This window comes from Thamnophis elegans, chromosome 2 (assembly GCF_009769535.1).
Source record: "Thamnophis elegans isolate rThaEle1 chromosome 2, rThaEle1.pri, whole genome shotgun sequence".
Classification (NCBI taxonomy): domain Eukaryota; kingdom Metazoa; phylum Chordata; class Lepidosauria; order Squamata; family Colubridae; genus Thamnophis; species Thamnophis elegans.
In genome coordinates this window covers 121,193,288-121,220,694 of record NC_045542.1, presented here as the reverse complement: position 1 = coordinate 121,220,694, position 27,407 = coordinate 121,193,288, and the positions used below count along the sequence as shown (strand labels likewise).

At 39.1% G+C, this 27,407-nt stretch overlaps 1 protein-coding gene across 1 annotated transcript in view; it reads right to left on the bottom strand.

The window, feature by feature from the left end:
• The window catches only part of C2H3orf20 (chromosome 2 C3orf20 homolog), a 64,829-nt gene extending 37,645 nt beyond the window's left edge, over positions 1-27,184 (bottom strand). Inside the window, exons 1-9 of the mRNA XM_032208743.1 lie at positions 26,586-27,184; positions 23,591-23,698; positions 18,189-18,317; positions 16,294-16,396; positions 13,179-13,370; positions 11,021-11,170; positions 8,356-8,476; positions 6,938-7,069; positions 1,477-1,597 (exon numbers count right to left, since the gene is read on the bottom strand). Of these exons, the coding sequence (XP_032064634.1) occupies positions 1,477-1,597; positions 6,938-7,069; positions 8,356-8,476; positions 11,021-11,170; positions 13,179-13,370; positions 16,294-16,396; positions 18,189-18,317; positions 23,591-23,698; positions 26,586-27,183 (1,654 nt within the window). The 5' untranslated portion in view covers position 27,184. The remainder of the gene's footprint in view (positions 1-1,476; positions 1,598-6,937; positions 7,070-8,355; positions 8,477-11,020; positions 11,171-13,178; positions 13,371-16,293; positions 16,397-18,188; positions 18,318-23,590; positions 23,699-26,585) is intronic.
• Positions 27,185-27,407: the final 223 nt, after the last annotated feature.

Sequence of the window (27,407 nt, the reverse complement as noted above, 5' to 3'; positions counted from 1 at the left end):
AATGCTGCACGCATGTGTTACATATCTAACACATGTATAAGAGTCTACTAACCAAGTTCCAGACATCCATGCTTGTGACACAAGGATGCCAGTCACTGAATATACTAAGTGAATGTCAATCTCTCTATCTAGTCTAATGCTATATACAACAGTTCTTACTAAATTGATGCCTTCCATATGACCATACAGGATATGGCCGCTTGGCATTTCAATCACCTAAGGCAGGGGTCTCCAAAACTTGGTCCATGGACCAGTATTAATCCATGGCCCTTTGGAACCGGGTTGTGCAAGAGGCAGGTGAGCGTGTGAAGCTTCATTTGCTCATGCACAGGATTAGATTGCTTGTGCAAAACCATCCTCTCCCTCCCATCGCTACCACTGCTGGTTTATGGAGCCAAAAAGGTTGGGGATCGCTGACACAGTATAAGGGACACCTAATAAAGAAATGCTGGTCTATATTGAGAAGTAATAGCTTCAGGACTTTATGAGTTATACCAAGAAATGCTAAAGAATGATTTTAGACTTTAGATGTTTATGTCAATCTATGCTGTAACATTGAACTGTGGTCCCACCCCAAACAGCAAAGTATGCTTTCGAGTACAAAGAATATTCGTATACCAGATATTTGCAAAAACTCCTTAAAACAATGATGTTTTTCTGGGATAATCTGGGATGTGGTTTAAGGAGTTGCAAGCAGGTTCACCATCATGTATACGCTCAAGATGTACCTTATATAAGGTGCATTTCTAACTTTTCACAATAAATATTATTTCTAGGAAAATATGCCTACAACTGTCTTATTATCAAAGTTATAAAAATTACATAAGCAGGATTTCCACTGTTCTTGCCAGAAAGATCTGAGAGACAATGCATCCTAACTCTCAAGAAAAATATTTTAGCAAGAAGGAATCTAGCTTGTCCATTGGATAAAGAAGCTATAGATGTATATTATCTATCATCCATATGAGAAAGAACATTAACATCTCATCTAGTATTCTTTTTCCCACTTTCCTTCCTTACAATGCTTATTTATATTCTATGTGAAAACTAGGTTGGTCCTGCAATTAATGTTTACAAGCCTTTTCCAGCTGAAGGAGGAGGACTACAAAAATATCTACTTTTTTAGTCATTCTTACTTCCTGCAGCAACAATACAAATGTTATAAGAACAATTCAAGCACAAAACCCAGAAGGAATCTGTTTAGTAGTTCTCAATGTTACTTCAGATAAACAGTTTGGAATGCAGAATTTGACCCCTGGTCATATTTCTTCACAACATTTATCTGTGTCATTTTATCATTTCTGAAATTTTGAAAATTAAGATAATTTCATATTTGTACCATTATTCATTTCATTTCAAATTTAATTTTTATCACCACTCTGTGTTATTATGAAGGGGGGTGTATATATTTGTATGAGACAGCACATGACTATACACATTAATTAATAAAGCATAAACTCAGCATAATGACAATACCTGAAATCATCAAAACACTGTTTATAAATTGCTTTATAGTTTTCTCAAACCTCCTCTTAATGTCAATAAGGCTTCTTCTCCAATGTTCTTTCTCATTAGCTTCAATGTTTTTTAAAGTCAACTTTGGAAAGGAAAAAGGGACATGAGAATTATTTTTAAAAATACTGCATTATGGCATCTGGAAATCTAAGCAGCCATCATTGTACAATAGCAGAATTGGGTGACTTTTCAGACCAAGGTTTGGATTGCATTCATTTTTTCTTAACTATGACATCATATGAGGTAAGACTCACCCATGAAGAGAGAAGAGAGAGAAGAGAAGAAAAGAGAAAAGTCAATTTATTTCCTTACGTTAATAAGAAAATATTCTAACCACTGCACCAACACGGCTTTTAGTAGTACTATTAATTGATCATTAAAAGACTTAATTTACTTTCCCTATAGATCCAAAGTTATCTCTCTAATTCCTGGTGCTGGACTAAATTAAATAATTCTGTGCTAGAAGAAGCGTGAAAGAGTCTTGCCTATTTTGTGCAATAAATCTGTGACAAACAATAGCAAAAGAACTGTTATGCAGCTGTCACACTGAGCAAAAAGGCATCTGTTCTGAAATCCTTATTGAGTTTTAAAAAATCACCTTTATTTACATTCTTCACAAAACAAAACCCTATAAATTGTGTGCTTCAGCTACAAACTGTCTAGTATAGGAACAGGGAAACTTCTCTTTTTTTAAATAGCAGCTTGCTTGATAGCAGCGTTTTCCCTCCACTGAAAAGGTGTACTCAGGAGCAGTGGTGGGATATGACCGGTACGCCCCGGTACGGGCGTACTGGTACCTGCTGGGACCATTTCGGTACAGTGCTCTGGAGGGCCCGCCCGCCCACTGTCCTTACTTGTATTTGAGCCAATCGGGGCTTCCACACATGCACATGGAGCATACGGCGCCTGCATGACGCTTCACTGAGCAGCTGGCGCGTCACAGACAGTAAGTACGCATGCGCGTGCTGCAAGCGTACATGTGGTGGATGCCCAGCCCCATTGCACTGTACTGGTTGCACCAGGATCCAGAACCCACCACTGATCAGGAGTGAAATGGTACCGGTTTGCATCAGTTCGCCTGAGCTGGTAGTAAAAAATGCTACTGGTTTACCCAAACAATCAGCTGTGTGCTGCTGATTGTCACGCAGCTGATTGTCGGAACTACCGGTTCACGCGAACCGGTAGCATTTCTTTACTACTGGTTTGGGCGAATGACACGCACGTGCGCAAAGCGCATGTGCACATCGAAGCAAACTGGTAGCAAAGCAAACTGGTAGCAGACTTCAGAGCATTTCACCCCTGGTGTACATATTTGGAGGGTCGAGACCAATTTTCAAGGAGAAAAGTCTCTCATAAACATCCCACACCTTTTCTTTCACTGTACTTTTTAGTAAGGAACAAGAGAGAGGATTAGAAGATAGTAAGAATAGGGAAAAATGGAAAGAGCTATTACGGGGCCACTTGCACACGCATACATTACCCACGTACGGATTTCATCTTCAAACCATTGTTCATTTCATTGCTCGGACCCACAGCTTTTCTTTGTTTCTGCTTAACAAAAACCATTTAAAATGTATGTTTTGTAGTGTGTCTGTTTGCATGTCTGGGTGGGGGATAAATATAAAAGCAGTAGGAGATGGAGAAGGAAATGACAAGCGACGATGACTTCTTAATCTAAAGAATGGGCCAATTAGCACCACGTGGCTGATAAATATGTCATTCAGCCGCCCTGTGAAGGCAACCAGTGGAGTCATAAAACATTTTAATGCAAAGGCTGTCTTTCCACAAAAGTGCATCCACAGTATAAATATTTTGGGGGAAGGGACGTAGCAATTTCCTTCTGGAAAGAAAGTTGTCCTTACTGCCAGTTTCGACAAAATTCCTGGGAGTGTTCTTTGAAAGGTCAATGGAACTCCAGGGAAGCAATTTGAAAAGAGCCAAGTGCAGTGTGCAGTGTGTGTATGGAGGAGTTTTAAGGGGAGAAGGGAACAAGATAGAATGTGGTATAATTTGTCTATAGCTTTTACTGCAGAATTTAATTTTGCCGGTAAGCAGAAAAACTGGGTATAAGGTTATAAGGGTATGATACTGTAATGCAATGTGTTTTATTCAAGCATTTGGAGAGAGAAATCACTTATGATACCCAGCTATGCTTTTTATTATCTGTTAGCGTTACTGCCCTCTTCATTTCAAAAACTTGATGTAGTATACACAGTACAGGCAGTCCTCAACTTATGAACACAACCGAGCCTGAAATGCCTGTTAACATTTGTTAATTTAGAATTTTGCTTCATTTTATTATCTTTCTTAACACAGTTGTTAAGGGAATCATTGCAATTCTTAAATTAGTAATATAGTCGTTAAGTGAATCTGGCTTTTTCACTGACTTTCCTTGTCAGAAGGTTGCAAAAGGTGATCGCATGACCCCAGGACGGTCAGTATGAATATTTTAAAAAAAATCTTTAGATATTTTATTGTGCATACAGTAAGGATCTTTCTTAAATGACAACTTTATTTCCAAGATGGGTCTATGAGATCACATCCTATTCTACCAAATGCACCAATTGAGCACCTTGACAAAATATGCACAACAGCATATAGTAAGAGTTGATGGAAAGTTAAGTTAAAAGTTGATGGAAAAAAATTTTACTTCCCAAAATCAAAGTCACCAGTATCACTGTCTTTCAACAGAAAAGAACTTGGAACTTGGAACATGGAAGCAGCAAAAAGCAACTGAATATACAGTTGGGATAAGGTCAGAAAGAATAAAAATAAATTGCACCACTTTTTAAAGTCTCCACGTGAGCAATACAGAGGAAAAATGCATTTCTCTATGGAGAAATAGTGGTACTTTCAAACTTTCAAATGCCCACTGCCGCTATATACAAAACTTTCAAAAGTCCACTGCCACTTGTTTCAGTGATGTCAACTGTTCTCTCTTTTGAGAGAGAAATTTCACACTTTTAATGCAGAATGTTCTTCTACTGAAGTTAATATTATAGGAACATCAGAAGATATGGGGACATCAGCTCCTGAACTGAGATTTTGTAAAGAGCAATGTTCAAATCAGGCTTTGAACTTATATATCTATAGTTTATAATAGTATATACAAATCTGTCACCTATATAGCTTTTTCACATATCCACAAATTTCTTGATTTTTTTATAAGGACAGTGCAAAAAACTCCAAAGGAATCCCAATTATGTGTTTTAGAAATGATAAGAAAAAAACATATTGGCAACATTCAGCAATAAGACTTGTGGATTTTACAGTTGGCATATATATGACACACATAATACTTAACTTACAGTTATCACATGGTCTAAGTTTGAGCAAGATTTGACTGTGATAACAAACCTAACTTTTAAAATCCCCATTTATTCCAGCCTGTCTTCCAAAATTGAAATGGCTGACAACCGTATGAATTTTGATCACAAGACAATGGGACTGTTGCAATAGTCCTAAGTGTGAAAAAATGGTCATGACTCACTTTCTCAGTGCTGCTGTAACTTTTAACAATCACTAGGTGAATTGTTGTTAAGTCGAGGTCTGCCTGCACTCTTCCCTCCCTCCCTTTCCCTACAAACCCATCGTGTGAGATAGGCTGGCTGAGAAATACAACATGGCCTAAAGTCACCCAAGGACCATTCATAACTGACGGTGAAATTGAACTAGAATGTGTTCTGATCCAGCCTTAACAAGTAATGATAAGCTGCTTACTCACGAGTAAAAACAAACCCCTTTTCAAACAGGGTAGTTTTTTTTTATTCACGTGGATAAACAAAAAGCAAACGTAATTAGTCCCAACATACCTGGTTCCGGCCAAGGAATCTGAATTGCTTGCTGTGTACTAGAAAGCGAACGGTTGTCTGGGACAACAGGCCACTCCCAAACCCCTAATTTTTATTTCCCAGGCAGGGAGGGGCTGGCTGGCGTCCACTTCTGCTTTTCCCTGAAAGCCAGCTCACTGCTTTCCTCTCCTTTCCTCTCTGCACATACGTGCATCTGGGATGGGGCCTATCTGTTCCTCCCCTTCACTCAGCTCAGGCCCCAAAGACAGCTGCCTCTCCACCTGGGGGAGGACGGAAGGCCCCTGCTGGGCCTGTGTCTCTGATGCTGTTTCCTTATCAGAGCCTTCCAAAGCCTCTGAAGCTGGCCCAGGTTTCTCCCTCCACTTCCTCCTTGTCTCACTCTGCAGCTAGCTCTGTTGGCAGCCAATGGGCCACAACAGACTCTTCCCAATGCTACTGAAGGAGTACATGAATCAATTATTGGCTATTTGCTTTTATCGTGAATTGCTTATGTTACTATATAATTGTTACTGATTAAACCAACATTTGCTGTTTGCTTCTGATATGTTATACTGCTAGAAATTATTTATCAAGAATTAAGCTTCTGCTTATATTATTGTATGTTGTCAGAAGTTAGTTGCTTTCTAGCCCAGCAAGTTGTAACCTTAATACTGGATGGCATTACTGCAAATGTTATCTCACTGCTGCGTCTCGCTTTTATTCTTGGCTTCAAAGCTAGACACCTTCTTGAAATCATAGAAAAAATTGTTACAGGGGAATATCAGGCCGCATAGATAAAGGAACCAAACTAGGGAGTTTTCTTGGCTCATAAATCCTTAAAGCAATGGTTATCAACTTTCCCAATGCCGTGACCCTTTAATACAGTTCCACATGTTGTGGTGACCCCCAACCATAAAATTGGTGTCTTGGTTCCTAAGACCATCGAAAATATGTGTTTTCCAATGGTCTTAGGCGACCCCTGTGAAAGGTTCATTCGACCCCCAAAGGGGTCCCGACCCACAGGTTGAGAACCACTGCCTTAAAGCATTCTGCCTGGAAAAACAACTTGGCAAATGGGGGCTACCACCCCCTACACAAGGCTATAGGAATACTCCATAGATAAGGTAGACAGAGACAGGAGCTTGAACAAAAGAATGCTTTAAAGGTCACATTGGTAATGACTCTTTGTCTCTGATTGGATAAACTTTGTTTCTATCTGCCTAAAATGTATATAATACTCTGAGCCACTCTTGCAGGGGGTGGCTATTCCTTTCATGCAATTGTTTGTATGTTTTGAATATAGTTTTGTCACCCAGCCTTTGCTATGGCCATAAATAAAAGCTGATACTTTTTGCAAGCCTCGTCTCAAGTCTCACTCTCTTTGGCATTTCAGTGGCTTGGGGAAACTGCTGGAACCTAACACTACCTCAATGCTTTCTCAACTTTACCACACTGGCTATCTCCTAGTGGGTCATGAGACACACAACATGGCAAGCACAAATTCTTCTGACTTTTAATTAGGGTTACAGAATGCAGAGAGATCTCTTTATTGTGCCAGCCCTTTATTGGAAATCAGCCCTCTGTTTAAAAACAACAACAACAATAAACACTGGGGGGGGGGTGCTTAGTACCTGCTTATCAGCCTTGCATACATGCAGACATCCAGGTCTTATCAAAGATAAGGTGATGGTTTCATTCAAGGCAGCAAAAGTAATGGTCATGGAATTTTGGCTGAGAACCTTTAATTTTAAATGTTCATTTATCTAAGAAATAAAAACAAAACAAAAGATAAATCAGAGTCATGGGGCAGATCCAATCAGAACTGATACTTTCCCACTGTTTTCATGTCTGACAGTCTTTTTAACTGGACTAGCAAAGATGCAGATAGGCTGAAACTAACACATGGGTATACATCCACAGCAAACACAATCTGAGACAAATGGAAACTCTTGAGTCTATACCAGAGGTGGTATTCAGCCAGTTCTGGAGAACCGGTAGCGGAAATTTTGAGAGTGGGGAGGGAATGGGGACTTTGCAGGATCCTTCCCTTGCCACACCCACAAAGCCACGCCCACAGAACCGGTAGTAAAAAAATAGAATCCCACCACTGATCTACTAGATATTATATTAATTATATTGAGGGTGGTTTTACCTGGCCAACTTTGTCTAGACTGGAAACCTAAGCAGCAGTGTACCTGGTTAGTATTTCAGTGGGGAAAATCTAGGAAATATATTTTAGACTGAGATGATGATGATGATGATCTACATCCTGAAAAGGAGAAAGTGGCAAACTCCTTCTAAACTACTGTGAAGAAATTGCACTGCTGTGTTCACGTGGTTAACCAGGAATGGACCATGGCTTGAGAAAATGTTAAAACCTTTTAATTAATGGATGACAATGACTGTGAAGACGTTCTTTACAATGTACAAAAAGCTCTCATTGATATCAATAGAGGCTTTGAAATAAAAACAATAATTTCTCTTCTCAATTTCATATTCTTATTAGAAATGTCAGGAAGCAAAAGTAAACATCACATAATCCTACGGAGCACTTTGCTTTTTTATCACTACTTGTACCATGGGTAGCATTGGGAAAGGAAGAATAAATCTCTGGCTCCCATAGGCCTGCAAAAATCCAAATGAAAACTAATTAGCAGCAAAAAAATGAGGATGTTCTGTAACTCTGGTCACCTAGGAAAACCATTTTATTTCACTGTAACCTACTGTCTGCCTGCCTGCCTCAAATTCTGTTTTGTCAATGGATTTTTTATAAGAGTGTAATCCTTGTGAACATGTATTACCATAAGGTATTACCTTATGTATGATAAGTACACATATTTTAAAAACATGTTTCAGTGCCTGGTGGCAATGCATGAGGGTATAAAATGTGAAAGTAGTTACCACAAGGAATCAATCCGAATACATCTCTCTGGTATTTGTAGAACCTGAACCCAACTGAAGAAATGACTGACCTAAAATTGTAGAGTAATTGTTAAAAAGTGCCAAAAACAATGGTGGTGTCTCATTAAGCAAGAGTCCAAATTCATACCTGAAAATCTAATGACTGAAGAACTTCTTTTCGGGAATACCAGCTCCAGCGGTGGGTTAAATGGCCATATTTGTCTCTAACTATCCCACCTTCCTGATTCATCAGTAACGCCACAGAAAAGCTGAGTAAGGGGAAAACAGTCAAGTCACAGCAAATATTACTGTAAGGTTGCTGCTGAAGATGTTAACTAGTAATATTTTTGGCTTTTCTCATTGCAAAAATATTATAAGCATAATAAATATTGAGGAATTCAGTGGTCCTAAGCCCAGAGTTCTGCCTCAGTGGACTGCTCTATCATACTGTATTTTTTATCCATTTAATGTCCGTACAATGCAACATAGCTATGATCAAGGGTGTTGGTTCCTACACATGGTAATACCAAAATGGCAAAACATAAGAGGTGGTATCATGACACAAGCTCTGCCCTTTTGTATAGGTGATGTGATTACCCGCAAATTCATATGGCCGTGATGGCAAACCTATGACACTCATGCCGGAAGTGGCATGCAGAGCCATCTCTCCAGGACGCCAGCCATTGCCCATTGCTCTTCTGGGTTCTGATGTGCACAGCTGGCCTTCTTGCCCGGGGGAAAAGCAGCTCACAGGCATGCATGGAAACCAGAAAAGCAGCTCTGTGGCATGCATGGGGACGCCAGAAATATGAGCTTCTGGTTTCCAGTGCACTCATGCACGCCAGCCAGTTAGCCTTCATGTTCACATGCATGCCAGAAACTAGAAGACCAGGTGACCAGCACACATATGCACTCTGAAAACTGGAAGCTCAGCTTCCCAGCATGCACATGCGTGCCAAGGAGCTGCTCTTCCAGTTTCCAGTGCTCCCCTGCACATGTGCGGTCCTGTTTTGCCACTCGGTGCCGAAAAGTTTCACCAACACTGTCATATGGGATGAAGTTTGCATTATGATGTATATTGCTCCCCTATCTACTGTACCTCATGATAAAATTATACCATGGTAGCTGAGTTCTTGCAAATATGAAGACTACACAGTATACATATTTTAATATTGTTGCATAATAATGAATCTTGCTGGATAAAATTGCAGTTAAAGTAACATATTTCTAGTTGAAATTACCATATTTTTCGGAGTATAAGACACATCGGAGTATAAGACACAACAAGATTTTTAAGAGACAAATTTAAAAAAAAGTTTTTGCACTCTGCAGACTTCCCCAAAACAGCCTGTTTTTTGCAAAAAGGGGGGAACCCCCCCCCCAAAAGGGCATGAATAGCCTTTTGGAGGCTCCTGTAGAGTTTTCCTGGGGGGTGAGGGGCCAAAAATGAGCAAAAAACAGCCAATTTTTTTTTGCAAAAACTGGCTCACTTTTTGTCAAAAAATGGGCATGCATAGCCTTTTGGAGACTTATAGATTGTTCCTGGGGGGAGGCAAAACTGAGCAAAAAACGGCCCATTTTTCACTCATTTTTGCCCTCCCCAGTCCCCAGGAACACTCTGAAAGCTTCCTAAAGGCTTTGCACAGCCATTTTGGTGAAGGGGATGGGGTCTCAAGTGGCAAAAAATGCTGTATTCAGTGTATAAGACACACCCAGATTTTCACCCTCTTTTTTTTGAGGGAAAAGGTGCATCTTATACTCCGAAAAATACAGTAGATCTTAATAGATGTTTCCATCTGTTCAAAAGAACAAGTGTCATGAATACAGATGCTCAACTCAAAATGAGTTTGAGTCCTTGAACATCAATGCATTCCTCAGACTTTTAACTTACCTAACACCACCTAATGTTATATCTCCTTGAAGAAGCAGGATTTCCACTGGTGTACTACCCAACTCCCATTTCTTCTCTGTGGGCTTTCCCAAATTCCCTCAACTGTTTGTATTCAGTGCTCTTTATTTCCCAGGAAATGTCTCATGCCATCACTTCAGGCCAAATTTTATGTTGGTCTCACAGAGTCCACCTCTGAAATGTATTCCAATTGCTCATCACTTTGTTGACCTTTTTCTCTCCTAGTTACACCATGTGGCATCGTCATTAATTACACCCAGTGGGGTTAAGCTTTTAACATAGGTCATTAATAGCTTGCCATATCACATGCTCTTTAAAGCCAGAGACTTGGGATATCTAATTACTTCACTTAGAACAAGAGTGTGGATGAGAATCATAACAATAAAATAGCCAGATTAAATGGATCTAGTTGACCTGATTTTAAAAGTCCCATAACACTGATTAGTTATGTCACCTTGTACTGGTCTCTTTTCTGATTATTCATCTGTACAACTGAAATAATTTCCCTCTTACATGATATTTTTCCATTAATGAATGGATTTCTACAGGCATTCATTAATAACTTTATATTTTTGTGGTTACTATTAATGAAATTGTGCAGCCACAATGTGTAGAATGTACTGGACAGAAAAAGATCCTGTGAAGAAATCACATAGATTTATGATATCCCGGATGACCATACATTTCTCTTACAGGAAACTTGCCTAGTCCCAAGAGAACTTACATAATTTGTACGAAAATATGAAAATATTTGTTTCAACCATTGGTTTGATGGAATTGGTCTATTAATTCATTAATATTTCTTTTGATTTAATAATTCAACTATCACTTATCAATTAATGGATGCCTTCTCTGTTGCATTTCTATCCACCTCAAACTATTAGGATCAATTAATGAGACTCACCTTGATTTAAAGGAGTAAGACAGACATGAGTGGCCTGGGGAAAATATGCCTAAAAGTCCTTGAGTTGGAACATCCTGAAACAGAAAGGTGATTGTCTTTGCAATGCAGCATGTGGGAAATTGGAAAACTGCAATATTTCCGGACGGATAACTTTGAATTAGGTCAAGTAATAGCACACATGAAAATGATGCTTACTTAGCTATTCGTTCAGACAGTATGGAAAATTCTTGGGCCCTTTGAAGTTGCAAAGTGATACTATTCTCAATATGAGTCTAATAAAATAATGTGAAAGGATTAAAAAAAATGTTTAAAAAACACTGTGCTATAGATCTTCCTCAAGTGCAAACCTTGGATGACTTCTTGCTGAACTTCCCACATTGGGAATGCTCAGTCACAGAGGACAATGAATGTAACTGACATCCGTTGATATTTCAGATCAAACGTGGTGACACAGTTCCTTCATAGCTTGGAATTATTTCATAATGCTTGGAGGTGAGACTTGTATATGGAATTTTTCCTAGAGTTGCCCCTGTGCTTGTGGTGCTCAGAAATCATCTGAAAGGAAGAGAGTTTCCCGGGAGAAAGGGAAGAATTGGAAACTTCTCTGCATCAGCAAAAACACTTTCATGCAACCCTGATGCAATCACATTCATGGGCAACTTCCAGTTATCACCCCATGCCCTAAGACTATTGCACTTATCTACATGCTGAACCTGGTCAACCTACAAGTAGTGAAATCTTTTCTAGATTACTGCATAATATTTTCTAATGGAGCCCCGTACGGCTCATTCTGTCCTATAGCCTGCCTGAGAGACTATTTCCCTCTCACATTTTCATAACCTATGACATCACAGCAAATGAATCTATTAGCCAAAATATGGAACGCTAATAAGGGGGTTATAAAGGCTTTCCATCCAGACCTTTGTTTAAATCATGTTGTTAAAAGAGAAAGTGTCATTTGAGCCATCATAGTGATGTGAAAAAAATGTGCTGCCTTTTTAAAAATTCCCAGTTTAGTGACAAGATCAAATGCAGCATGTTCTTCTGTGAAATAGTTCCAAATAAGTCATAGCCAAGTGGATGTCAAGGAAATTAAAAAGGGGGAAGGAGGGAGAGAGAGAATGCAAAGGATTTGTAGAGTTTAATTCTAGACTCCTGTTGCGTGAAACAGAATGGATAATATTTAGTCATGGGAGTGCCAGCACAGACTCACAGCTTGTTCCAACATACCCTTTAAGACTGAACTACACATGACTTTAGTGGCACTAATAACTATCACTTTCTTGGGTTTAGAAAATTAAACTCCAGGTAGTTACAAGGGTGGTGGTAGAGTTGGGTTACTGGATTTGGATGGTAAAAGTTGAGATGACCACCAACTCTTCCCCTCTGGTTCTGGGACACTATCTTCCAGGTCCATTCTGCTTTTGCAGCAGGGAAATTGGGTCCTTTTGATTTTGATTTTGATTCTATTCTGGACTGAGCAGCTGTCCCCCCTCACTTCTTCCATTGCTCCGCCACATCTGGTAGCAGATCCACAAAAGAAGTGGGGAACCAGCTTTTTCAAACCCCTGTGGTCAGAGACCACAGGGGTTTGAATAATCCAATCAGTTCCTTCAACCAATACCCGAGGAAGAGGCAGACCAGGACTATTAAGGTGTAATTAAGAGTAAGAATTCTCTTAATTGCATAGCATGCACAACTCTGGGCAGGTGTTTGGCCTTAATGCTCTTTCAGAAATATTACAGTTTTGAAAAATAGAACAGTTCTGAGTGTACTAATTGTACCTGATAAATAAATCCAGGTGATCTGGTACATTTTAGATAAGGTACATACCAATATCTTGAGAGTCAAGTGAAACTGATTTAGGACTGCTCCAATTTCAGGTACTTTTAAATGATAGATATTTAAAGCATTACACCCTAGTAGAGCAGTCATGACTAGGCCACAACCTCAGAACAAGGTGAGAAGTTCCTATTCAATGAAGGCTTTGAAATAGCAGCACTCAAATGCCTGGAAGTCATATGAAGATGGCAGCTAGACCAAGAGAACAAATGGATGAGCAGCTGTCCACATGCCTTCAACACTGCATACTTCTAACAGGCTTTTTAGTAAGTGTAACAATAACCCACCAATTTTCTCCCTGGCAAAATAAGGATACTAAATCAGTGATGTTCCATTAGGAATGGAAAAGAATAACTTTTTCATTTTTGAACGTCTGATCTCAGCGGCTAATTGAGACAGGGAAGCTCTTCTCAAGGCCTGAGATGGTGACTTGTGCACAGTTGCATAATTCTTCAGTATTAGGGGTCTCACGTGGCCCTTTGCTCTGGCTACAGACTTCTCATGTTCTCTAAAAGAAAAAGAAATAATGGTACTGCTTCATGATAGATATAGTGATAAGGAGTAAGAATCAGAACTTCAAATAACACCATATTGAGCAAGTTAAGAGTTTTGAGGGTATTTTGTTTAACAACAACAACACTCCTGCTCTGGAGATTAGCTCTGGCAGAGAGTAGAATCTGAGCTTTTTAGGAAATTAAAGACTGAAACACAGTTCATATACTTTCCTGTGCACAGAGCCAGATGCAAAGGGCAAATTGTGATACAGGGACATGCATGTAGTATCTCCTAGAAACACTTTAAAGCAGCAATATATTTTTCTCCATTTGCATCACTATACTTCACCACTAATGTACACTTTTGGGGAAACATGAATTGGTTTAAGGTGTTCCTGAAGGATGCTATATGCACACTCCACATGATCCAAATCTTCTTTTCTCCTTTCAATTTGGATCACTACATGATGCTATTATTTACATGTCTAAGGCCCAAGCTATAATCCGATGACAATTAATAGGCTTTAAAGACAGATATGAAAGTTGCTTGCATAATTACATATGGAAGTTAAACTGACGCTATGTGTCAGCACTGAAAGGCAAGGAAAAGAGAGCATCTGTTACTTGATCAGAAGCTGAAAATATAAAATAATAATTCCAATATTATTATTTTAGTTTGACAGTCATAGAAAATGGAGATTAAGTAGAAATTCTTTCCTAACATACACAGCCACCAGAGCAATAAACTGTAATTAGCTAACTGTAATAGTAATTGGAAAGAGATAGAAGGAATTTCCATATTACATCATTTCTATTCCCCAATCTCTTGGAAACAAGTCAAAAGCATCTGTGATCAATTCATTTCTGTGGATTTCAAAATTGAAAGGTGAGTCAATCAATACTATACCCTTACTATGACTTGTAATTCCTTATGTTTGTATTTAAAAGCCCCTGTAAGCTGGGACAATAACAGGATAGGATGCTGGCAATGTTGCAACCCTATGCTTTTCTTAGTATTTTTTTTCATGGTTGAAAGGTATGTGATGGTTAGAAAGGGAGAAATCACCCTAGATCAATATTTGAATGATTGGGACAATAACTCAGCAGATTGTAGAGGCACTTGGAAATTTCATAGCAATTATTGTGACAGGTTCAGGGTAGAAATCATAGCAATAATTCTCTGAGGGGCAAACTACTGAGTTCTTTGAATGACTGGAAGTTTTACAATGACTCAAACTCCCATTTTTGCAGGCCCTTATATAGAACTTCAAGATGTTTTAATAGTTGGAATAAAGTATGAGGTATTTTTGAGAGGAAAAACTGCTCCCACCTCTCCCTAAAAACCTCTTATGTGTCCAAAACTGGCCCCAAATTTCCATTTTTAGATTGATTTGGGGCTGCATGTGTGTATTTACTGCTACAATCAAGTATACTTTCTTCTGTGTTTAGGGGGGATAAGTATGAGAATTTGACAGTTCACCTCTCAGAGGCTTTGCACTCTGTTCACATGTCAATCATTTCTGCAAAATGTCAAAAAAACAGCCAAAGTTAAGATGTAATAATATATATTTTTTTAAAAAAAAATCTCCTTTGGAGACAGCTACCTGCTTCCATCCCACCCTCACTTTGGAATTTATCTGTTATGTTGACCAAATTAATTGGCCCATTTTTCAGGCCTGGGAGAATGCATGTGGACCACAGACCTCCCAGTCCTGTTCTAAGCCCTAATCTTGCAGAAAAAGAACTATAAAACAAGATGTTGACATTTTTCTGGATCCCTTACAGTGGCAGTAATAATCCTCCTCACCCCTGTATCTAGAAGAATGAGAAAGGAAATTACTATCATCTACATATATATGAAAATGTCAGTACTTCTCATTGACAGTTTTGACTTTTAAAAACATATTTCAACATATGCATATTTGACTTACATCTTAACAACAGTGATAGATAAAGGGTATATGATATAATAAATATCACACACTATTTACTTTTGTAGTCTACTGTGTAATTTAAATAAATGTAAGTACAACTTTTATGAGGACCCGGATTGTTGGGGGGCAATATGCTAACTCTGTAAACCGCTTAGAGAGGGCTGAAAGTCCTATGAAGTGGTATATAAGTCTAACTGCTATTGCTATTGCTATTTTATATGTGGCATCCCTGCATTGAACATTACCTGAAGTAGTTAAAATTAAGAATCAGGTGCAAATGATTAGCACATTTAGATTTATATACAACTTCACAGTGCTTTCCAGCCCTCTCTCAAGTGGTTTACAGAAACAGAATATTGCTCCCAACAATCTGAGTCCTCATTTTATTGACCTCGGAAGGATGGGAGACTGAGTCAACCTTGAGCCTGGTGAGATTCAAACTGCCAAAGAGAGCCGGCAGTCAGCTGAAGAAGCCTGCAGTACTGCTCCACCATGACATTCTTATTAGACTGTCATTTTTAAGGAAGTGGGAAGAAACCATCTTATTGAAACTTCAAACATTTGGTTTGCTCCAGATTAAACAAGTCAATATAAATGCACAAATATTTGTAAGCATATCTGCAAGAAAGCAGCCTTGCTTATTTCTTTGCCTCATACTAATAGGGATCCTCTCCACTCCAGGCCATCCATGCTCCATAAATTACATTGCTTTATCATATAATATATAAGATATAAGTGCTGCAACCTGCTGATGGGCCATGTGATTTGACCACAAGTTGTTTCACTATTTCCTTCTAAGCGTTTCTCTGCCTTCAAATATGTTACCTATCCCAATTGGCATTTCCATATTGCTTCATGGATGATGCATACTGTGTCAGTTTAGATACAAAATTATTATACAACTGAAGCATTTCTATGAAACTCAAATATGTGAAAGGCACTGGTGCTTGTTTGTTGTAGAAATAATGCATTTTCTTTTCTAATCGTTTGAAAAAAAGCTCACATTTGGCGGCATATTTCACGGAGCTTCCCCCTTGCTTCAGGACATGGATCAAATCTGTCAGATAAAATGGACTCCTTGCCTTGACCAATGCCGCTGCCACCACCTTTGATTTTAAGCTGACCTATATTGAAAAATACAGATTTTTTTTTAAAAAAAAACCTCTTCAGAGTTATTCTCTAAATTAAGGTTTCCCAATCTTGACAACTTTAAGAGGTGTGCATTTCATGCTGGTTGGGGAATTCTGGGAATTAGAATAGAATAGAATAACAGAGTTGGAAGGGACCTTGGAGGTCTTCTAGTCCAACCCCCTGCTCAGGCAGGAAACCCTACACCACTTTAGACAAATGGTTATCCAACATCTTCTTAAAAACTTCCAGTGTTGGAGCATCCACAACTTCTGGAGGCAAGTTGTTCCACTGATTAACTGTCAGAAAATTTCTCCTCAGTTCTAATTTGCTTCTCTCCTTGATTAGTTTCCACCCATTGCTTCTTGTTCTACCCTCAGGTGCCTCGGAGAACAGTTTGACTCCCTCTTCTTTGTGGCAACCCCTGAGATATTGGAACACTGCTATCATATCTCCTCTAGTCCTTCTTTTCATTAAACTAGACATACCCAGTTCCTGCAAACGTTCTTCATATGTTTTAGTCTCCAGTCCCCTAATCATCTTTGTTGCTCTTCTCTGCACTCTTTCTAGAGTCTCCACATCTTTTCTACATTGTGGCGGCCAAAACTGGATGCAGTATTCCAAGTGTGGCCTTACCAAGGCATTATAAAGTGGTATTAACACTTCACATGATTTTGATTCTATCCCTCTGTTTATGCAGCCTAGAACTGAATTGAAGTCCACTGGTCCTAAAATTACCAAAGTTGACAAACCTTGCTTTAAACAGATCATAAAATCATATTGTCACCAAATACTTTTTTCTATGAAACCTTTATCAGATTTAATTTAGCAACTAACCATCTTCTTAAAAAGTTAAAGGAAACAAACAGAAAATAGAATTAACAGGGCTTGTTGTGCTTATCATTTATTATTCTATATTGTTTATTAGGACTTTTAGTGTATCTGTAAAAATCATATTTAATAATTTTTTCAGGTTAACCTGTGGCTGCTGAAGATGTTCATGAGGCCACATATAGGAGATTCAGCAACAACAATGTGTCAGCTACCTTCAGGCAATCAATGCACTCTTTTTAATATTCTTGCAATGCTTGTTAAAAATGCTTGTTACTCACTTGCACCTGCTAGTGAGTAACAAGCTGTTGATGCTGTTGATCCCTTTCCTGGTGGATCCCACTGAATTCGTGGTCCTCAGCAGTGTTATTTGAAGTCTTCCCCAAAGCCTTTGATCCTAAAGATTATTTTCTGTCTGGCTAATGTTAATATTTTCCTTTTTGTTGCCCTATTCTATTTACAATCCTGCTCTTTCAAACTCACTGAGTATGCTATTACAAAGAATAGCTGGTATTAAGGATGACAGGATAGCTGCCAGGTTGCAAAAAAAAAAAAAATCCCCAAGAAAGACATGCTGTGTTTCTTCTAAGCAGTTTCCCTTATTGTTCTTCACCTACAGACAGAAATCTTGTCGAATTAAAGCAAATTACTTTCAACATTAAATATATACTCTGAAAAACGTCTAGGGAGGAGCTATCTTGATCCTCTTCCTCCCAACCAAACTATCTAAACTTCACTGTCTCTTGCTCCTCCCTCCTGGGAACCCAGGCAAAGTTCCATCACAACAGCTGTCAAAAGCTATCTCTCTGCCCATTGATCTTGAATGCATATTTTAAAAATGGCATTCGGATATCTCTCCTGCATATCTCTTATTTTACCTCTTCCCACTTGGAGTACCGTGTTATATTTCTACTCAGCAATCTTTGCAATGGTCCTTACCTGAGCTCTTTTGTGGTTTGACCTCTTTGAATGACAATGAAAAGCAAAGGCAGGACAATGACATTTGCTGTATGAGTTGGGTAGTGGAAGTTATAGGAATTGCTGGCGCCGTTTGGACTGTACTACGCCCTCCTGTAGGTAGAAAAGATACTGTGGGTCATAATTGCAAAATACATTATTTTTGAAATAAAAAGTGTGCTCTGGTACCATTGCTATTAATGAAAAGAGAAAGAAAATCCAAAAAAGGAAGTGTTGGATTCCTAAATTCATAGGAATGATTCAAGAAACTTAAATCTTTTGTAGATATGTGGTTTAAGCAGGAAACCAGAAGATTAATCAGAATAGCATTGATCCTGATTATTTATTTTCTGGGGGCATGACATCAAACATTTCCTTCTATTAAACAAAAAAGGTTATGAGATAATTCAGTGCAGTAATGAATGACAAAAGCTGAAGTTCTGTGTTTACTTGTAATTTTAGAATTAATTACACATAGTACCTTTCAGCTCCCTAACAATTACATCATCACCATAATTTTAGCCATTGTCTATGATGAAGGCCTCTTCCATGTGTTTCCAACCAATACAGTCCCAAGTTTTCTTTTGCCAATTAGGCCCGCAATACAGAATGAGAGCCAGTTTGGTGCAGTAGTTAAGGCACCAGGCTAGAAATTGGGAAACTATGAGTTCCAGTCCTGCTCTAGTCCTATCTTAGGCATAAAGCCAGCTAGGTGGCCTTGGGCCAGTCAGTTCCTCTCAGCTCTAGGAAAAAGGCAACGGCAAATCACTTCTACAAAACCTTGCTAAGAAAACTGCAGGGACTTGTCCAGGTGGTCCCTAAGAATTGGACAGACTTGAATGGGAAATAAACAAAACAGAATAGCCTTTCAAAAGCCAAATTAAACGTGTTGCCATAATTAAATGTGTTCCTCCTAAAAATCTGCTAATGGATTATATTCCCCAGAGCCAGAAAATGTATGCGTTCCCTTAACAGCCCATTAAGATTTTAGCCACTACTGTGGTGCTAACTTTGCTAAGATAGCAAAATGACTTTTGGAACAATATTTACTCCAAAATAGCTCCCTGTGAATTCAGTGAAGCTTACTTTTAAGTAAGGGAATAAAAGAAAGCTTGCAATCTTAAAGTTACACTGACAGTCCCACACCTGGGTGTATTTTCCACTGAATTCAATGAGATTTATTTCACAGTAGACACATATAGAATGGCCTAGTCAGGTTACAATTCTAGGCATAATTAAATGAAAGTGTGCCAATGATGTTACAGTGATTTTTCTGAAAATACAGCCACAGGACTGTCCTTCAGGATAGCACATTTTTCTATGTGAAAGTTAGGTTCATATATTTTCAAAATTATCCTCTCTCATACAAAAGAATCATGGGTACTTTCAGAACCTGAAAAGCATGCCTTCAGTGTTTGATGCTGTGCGAGCTACTTGACTCTGGTGTAGAAATCAACTTTGACCTGACAGCTAAATTTTCAATTAAAGTAGAGGGGAGTTGGATGCCATCTTGCCCAAACTCATATTCTGTGTAAAAGAACTGAAATCTTTAGTATCTAAGGAGAAAGCTTCCTAACTTCTGCTTGAAGGTATTCCACTGAAAAGTGATACTATTATTCTAGAGCAAAAATCCAGATCCAAGGTTAGCAGACTGAGAATATTTTCCAATGTAAGGAAAATACAGTAAGGTAAAGAAAACATATGGGAGTAAGGGAAAATAAGTTAAGTAAACATATGCTCATTAGGTACAGAATTTAAAATAGAGTAACTACATAGAAATTGTTAAATTGGGTCAATGGAAGAGGCAGACTCAGGCTAACAGTAACAACAACTCTTTATTAGTGCAAACTATGTACAATCCAGCAACCTTTTGTTTGATAGCATTCCCTTTTATATAGGGTGCCGTCAAACATCTTAGACAATCACCATTCAGTATTTCCCCACTGGATCGGGGAACCTTGGTGGAATCTACCATACTGGCTGTCAGTATGTAACAGAAACAATTTGCAACACAGCTAAATAACAGGTTCCATCAGCCTACTGCAAGGGTGTCAAACCCGCGTCATCATGGCGGCGTCACATGACATATTGGGACTTTTTCCCCCTGGGGCAGGGCCAGCACATGATGCATCTGGCCCACGGGTTTGAGATACCTGGCCTACTGCATTCACACATCGTGCTAAGAACCAAGTCACTATTTTTAATGCTTATATATTCACATAAAAGAATCGTATTTTACAGTATTAAAAATAGTGACTTAGTTCATAAGAGCTGCTAAGCTATAAGCCAGGGCCAGATACCCTGAACCTCAAAGGCCCAAACATTTGGTGAATATTGTAGAAACATCTAAAAATTTCTGGGAAAGTAGTAACTGTTAATGTGATAGAAGGTGGGCAGAGGTGGGGGGGGGGAGGATCAAATACATGATTACTGCAGGGAGCAAGCATAACACTTCTATTAAGTTTTAATTTAAGAAAGAGAAAGTTCAACTTTCTTTTAGGGCCGGTACCCACAGCCTTCTTTGGGGAGCACAACCTCTTTCATGTCCAATGTAGCCCTTGCCATGGAAATACCCCTGAATGCCTCCATAAATCCTGGCTGCTAAATCACATTGTCTGGGATCATACTGGGATGTAATGCAAAGATGATAGCAATTAGGTTGCCCCTCATATTTAAATCCTATAATACTGTCCTATACATTCATGTTTTGGAAACAATAGAGGAGTTGACTCTCTTCTCTGTGAGAGGGCTCTGAGAGTCTTCTCTCAGTCATGTCCCCCTCCTCCGGCAGACCTTTTTCTTCTCTAGGTTTAATCTTAAAGGGGAAGAGCTGCAACATGTGGGTTGCCACCTGAAAATGCCAGAAAATTTCAAGCTAAAAGGACAAAATCATTTTAAAGAATTGAAAGTCTCCCATGAAGGTTTTCTATGTCATTATTTCTTTCTCTATTTAATTGGGGCTCAAAGAAAATCCTCAAGTATCTGAAGTGAAATTGCAGTGGTGGGTTCCTACCGGTTAGGACCGGTTCGGCCAAACCAGTAGTGGTATGGCGACCTGGATCGCTGGAACCAGGAGTGATCCAGGGCTGCCACGCCCCCAAACCGGTTCCCTGGTCTCTTCTGCCATCGACGTCATGTTTCTGTGCATGTGCAGAACAGTTTTCAGTCAACTGCGCATGCGCAGCAACGCAAAACACCCTCTCAGCCAACCGGTAATAAATCGATTAGAAACGCACCATTGAATTGGCTTAGGAATTTCTGTGAAAGTGAATCTCCCCTTCCTAGGAAGTCCCCTGCTTTGCATTGTCACGTAGCCATTTCAGGCTGACAGCAGAAATTTACTAAAAGAGAGGTAGGCAGAAAATGGAGCTGAGAGCTCACTAAAGCTTACTTATGTTTTCCATGAATGAAATACAGGTATGACTTACTAGTGGGCTCTTGAGATAGATATTGACTCTGCCAGCATTATTTCCCTAGTTTAATTCTGAGGAGATGGAATTTGAAGAAACGATGGTCTCATAAAGACACATTAACACCAGCAGGTCATTCTACAGAGATGGCTAAATTGACTGCTTTGGTCAAAGAAAAAAACCATAAATACTTTTGTTTCTATTTGAATACTGCTTCTGGACTTTGTGCTCGAGGTGGTAAAAAATGAAATGTTGAATTTGGGTTTCACTGATTAGATTTGTTGTTATAGAAATGGGTAGTTTATACTATTATATAAAAGTAAAAATTTGAGGTTTGATGTTATTATCTTATTCTACTGCATCAGAGGGAGTCGGAAGTGAACACCATTTTTTTCCCCCCTTCTTTTCTACACTTCTCCGTTCCCCTTTCCCTCCCTTATTTTTGCTACTTTGCTTTTGTATTTTTGTATTTTATATTATAAACGAATAAAAACTGTAAACTGAAAAAAATAATAGGCCATTCTTCAAACTGGAAAGGAAGTAAAAAGCCGAATTTTACCTACAAAAATGGAGGGTCAAAGTATAACACAAACCCACACCCCAAAAGTACCCTCTTACCACAAAAGAATTTTTATTTTACAAATGGTCAGAGTAACATGGCACACCACATTACCAGGGCAATCCTGCAAAATGTGCCTGTGGCATAGCATTTTTTTTATTTTATTTTATGCAACTGTTTCATTTATGAATAATTTTTCACCTCATTGCACCTTTGGCATTCGTGATAAGCTCCAGCTTTAAGGACAAGGCAGAAGCCCAAAAACGTAAGGAGAGGAGACTGGAGCTACAGATAGAATCAAATAAATGTGTATTGTTGTGCTGTAGGTGGGTCCATGTGTGTCCATGCGTGATAATCCAGGCTACAGTTGGATAAATCCATTAGACATGAAGAGATTTAGCCTTATTTGACATACCTAACAAAAATAGTTGAGTCAAAACTTCGAGAGAGTATGTATGAAGGTTGGGGAGAACAGGGGATTGTGGTGATGGGGCCGGGGTGGGGGAAGCCACACATAATTCCCTCATGTTAATCCTCCAAGTGTCTTCTTTTTAGGTATTATGACTGTCTGATAATCACACATAAACCAGTCTTCTGTGGCTTGCCTTTAACTACCTCTATAAAGCTATCTGCTACAGGGCATCCAAAGTGAATTGCCTGTCTCTGAATTTATTTTAAAAGTGGGAAAAGAATTATTCTGCTTAGAACTGTAGTGACACCGAGGGAGGTGAGGATTAACCTTCCCCTTCCAGGGCATTCCAAACTGCATTTACGGCATTTGAAAGCGCTCTAAGGAAACACTCCAAATTATCTTGTCTTTTCTCATTATCTAGGCCCTGGCAAATCCATTACACATTCCTAGTGTTTATGTGAAGGATCATTAAAATGTCACCCCTCCTCAGCAGTGAGACAATATAGACCATTTCCTCTGTGGAGTATTTTGTAACCTCATTTTGCACAATGTGCACCATTGTGAGGCTTTACTATCAATCTGTGTTCCTGAATCACTAGAGTTTAGCTTTCGGAGGAGCATAGCAAAGCTGGGCAGGGCACGAAAGTTTTAAAACTGATGACAATAACAAGCTGACTGCACCTGCCAACCAGTTAAAGAATCAGAACTCTTCTGGGGGTTTTGAGAGATATCTTGGTACCATTTGTACTATCATTTCCAACTCAGGTTCAGTGGTGGGATTCAAATAATGTAACAACCGGTACTCTGCCCTAATGATTTCTTCCAACAACCAGTTCACCAAACTGCTCAGAAAGTTAACAACCGGTTCTCCCAAAGTGGTGCGAACTGGCTGAATCCCACCACTGCTCAAGTTTCTAGAAAGGAAAGTACTGAACTACAACAGAAATAGCAGGTGATAAATTCCAGGGGTCCAAATGCATTGTGAGTCCATTTCTTCTCTGACCTTTCCTTCTGGGTTCTTTCATAAGCTCCGCTGCTTCCTCCCGGGTTTTGGGGCTTAGCTGTTGACCAGTTTCCAGGAATCGTTTTGCAAGCTCGTCAGCATTGGGACCTAAGAATGAAAGAACGACCATATATTCCAGTGATCATTCAGATCTTACAAACAGAAATCTACACAGAAAAGCATAATCAGCATAATGAAATCTAATTTGTTGTAATGGTGAAGGTGCTGGCCAAGAAACCAGGAGAGGGTGAATTCTATGCCTCCCTTAAGCATGAAAGCTGGCTGACTTTGGGCCAGTCATTTTTCTCAGCCCAAGATGACAGTTGTTCTGAGGAAAAGAGGAGGTAGGAGTACCTTCAATTGTATGTGTTTGTGTATATATGAATATGAATGAATGAATCTCGAATCTTTCTTCTTCTCCCCCGCGCCCCAATATGTAAAAAAGGATGTATGGATGTATGTTCAAGTATAACTCTGGAACGCCTCGAGCAATTTTAACCAAACTTGGTACACAGGTTACTTACCCTCTGGAAAAAAAATACTGTTGGAGTAAGACACTCCTAACACCACTTTGGGGGGGGGGTGTCTCTGTGTGTGTATCTGTGTGTGTCTGTGTGTGCCTCTGTGTGTGTGTGCTCCAGCATAACTCTGGAATGCCTCTAGCAATATCAACCAAACTTGGTATAAAGATGACTTATTCTCTGGAAAAAATACTGTGGGGGGCAACACACTCTTAATATCCCTCGGGGAGGGGGAGTGTCCGTATGTCTCTGTGTGTTCCAGCATAATTCTGGAATACCTGGAGCAATTTTAACGAAACTTGGTACACAGATGACTTACTCTCTGGAAAAAAAATACTGTGGAGGGTAAGACACTCTAGCACCCCTTGGTGTGTGGTGTGGTGTGTGTGTGTGTGTGTGTGTGTGTGTGGTGGGCTGCAAATATTTTTACTACTGGTTTGGGTGCGCTCCCAAGCACACACAATGCTTCTACGCATGCGCAGAAGCCTCTAGATGGGTGGGAGGGGCCTCCCACCGCTGCTACTACCACTTTGGCCAAACAGGGCTGGACCAGGAGCAACCCAACACTGCTGTGTGTATTCCAGCATAACTCTGAAATGAAAAGGAATGAATTATATCTAGTGTCGAATTACAGTACTTTTCACAGTGATAGTATTCTGTTAGGATATAGCCTGTTGTGCCTTAAATGGCTTCTACTGTACAGCACAATGGAGTTGCCATGGCTTCACAATACTCCACAAGGGGCTCCCACTGGATAAAGGGGATTGGTTCTTTAAAACAAACAAACAAACAAACAAACCCCTAGGCCCTCAGCTTCAAGCAAAGAGGGCAAGTTGTTGGGGAAGGTGCCTGCTAATGCAGATAATCACCTTAAAGGCTGTTCCCTGTAGAATTTTTCCCAAGCTGTTGGCCAGGGCAATTAGATATCTAATTCTCACCACAGTGAGCAATGGCTTTTCCTGTCTAATACAGGATCGGGATAAATAAATACCCAGGATAAATAAATACCCTCAGCTAGTGTGTGTGTGTGTGTGTGTGTGTGTGTGTGTGTGTTTGTGTGTGTGTGTGTGTGTGTACACACATCTATATCTATACCTACTTTCCTATCTATCTATATTGTGTGTGTACATGCATATGCATATGTATCTCAATATAATTTCTTGCTTCAAGAACAAATATTGTTGTTTTTACTTTCCTTAATAAACCAAGTTCCTAACCCTCATTACTGAGGACTATTGATGAATATGCTACAGAGGGTCTTTCCTGAGGCAACCAAAAATTATTCTGAAACTATCTCTTATTTTTATTATTTTTTTACCCTAGTGTGTGTGTGTCTGTGTCTCTATGTCTCTGAACGTGTCATTATGTGGGTCTGTGTCTGTATTTCTATGTCTCTCTCTATATATATCTCTCTCTATATATATATATCAGTCTGTCTGTCTGTCTATCCTGTGGTATCACCTGCACAACAGACAAGGGGTAGAGCTTCCTTTGTGAGATTCATTTTGTAATTCTGATGAAACTATCAATTTTTGCAAGGAATCCCACAGTGGGCATAATAATTACAAGATATGATATAATCAGATTTGATTTCAAAATAAGATTACTGAACTTGCAAAACCTATTCAGAGTAAAGCCAATGTTTCTTACATCATTCTGAATTGGTGCCAGAGTAAGAGACATAGCTGCCAAATTAACCTTGCATTTACCTTCATACAACAGTGTTGTTACTATTTGCTATGCTGTTGTCATTATTAACTCATCTCTCCACTCCTAGAATTTTTTTTTTATCCGAATCCCAAAATGTTGCACAGGGCTCCTGAAAAAAATTTCCAGTCCACACTCCAGTATGATCTGAACTAGCTCCTTCAACATGAATCCTGTGTGTATGTGTGTGTGTGTGTGTGTGTGTGTGTATTAGTATTAGTATTAGTATTAGTATTAGTATTAGTATTAGTATTAGTATTAGTATTAGTATTAGTATTAGTATTAGTATTAGTATAGTCTTTATTGTCATTGTACAAAATAAATACAACGAAATTGGTTTTAGCCTCACTGGTGCAAAATTATAGCAGAAACAAAAAAAGAAAGAAAAAGAAAAAAACTAGCCATACGTTTCCGCATGTGCATGGAGTGATTGTGGTTGTATTTAAAAGTCTGACAGGCCAAAGATAGAAACTATTTTTAAATTTATTTGTTTGGCTGGCTATACTTTGATGTCTTCTGCCCGATGGTAGAAGTGCAAAGAGACAGTGTATGTATGTATAATTCATGTTTTAACAGCACTCCTTGTCATTAGTAACAGCTCTTATTTCCCCTCTAACTGCATGGAACTATCGACACTTGATGCCCTGCTTTTAGTCCTCCCACATATACCAACGCCGATGAACCTCTTGGCTGCATAGGTTCAAGTTCTCCAAATAGAATTCCATCGGTTATGGCAGACAAACAAACTCTTAACTAAGGAGTCTCACCAGCAACGGAATCAATCATTATCTTCATCTTTAACTTCAGAAGTTCTGTCAGGAGATGTATAGACCGTTTTTGGAATTTCATGAGCATCGGCTGACTTTCAAGGGAAACCATATAATTAGCTGTCCTCGCTGAGGGTGTAGCACCCACCTTTTGAATTCTTGATACAGTTGCCTGGGCCAGCTCAGCCTCGTCATAGGGGAGGAATTTGACAATTGGACAATATAAACCAGCGAAAGATTTTCTTGGTGCTATCTCTATGAGCTCGTCCCAGGTAAACTCAAATATGTTCCTGACACCTCGTGGCACATGGAAGCCCATTTTTTGCCATGTGATAAGCATGCGTACCATATGAGCCAAGAGCTTTGGGGCCTTGGCTTTCATTTGCTCAAAATCAAGGTTTTTATATTCATCCGTCTTTTGCTCATCTTTCAGCTCATCTTTTGGCTCAGCTTTTTGTTCACCTTTTGCTTCAGCCTTCGGTTCACTTTTCGGTTCAGATTTCGGCTCACTCTTAAGATCGTTCTTATGTTCAGATTTATGTTCATCCTTTAGATCAGCCTTTGGACTACTTTTTATGTCAGACTTTTGGTCATTCATATCACCAGTTCATTCATTTCATCATTGATGTAACAACATCTAAATAAGGAGAACAATGTATAAGAAATATTTCTGTGCCGTCACCTTTAGGAATAACATATCATTTCATAAGTGAATGGTGTGCTAATCTGTCTCTTTTAAAATGTGTTCATTCTTTAATATCCTATCTTCGGTATAAAGAATTCAACAGAGTACAAAGAAAATTCCCCAAATGGTCTTCCTTC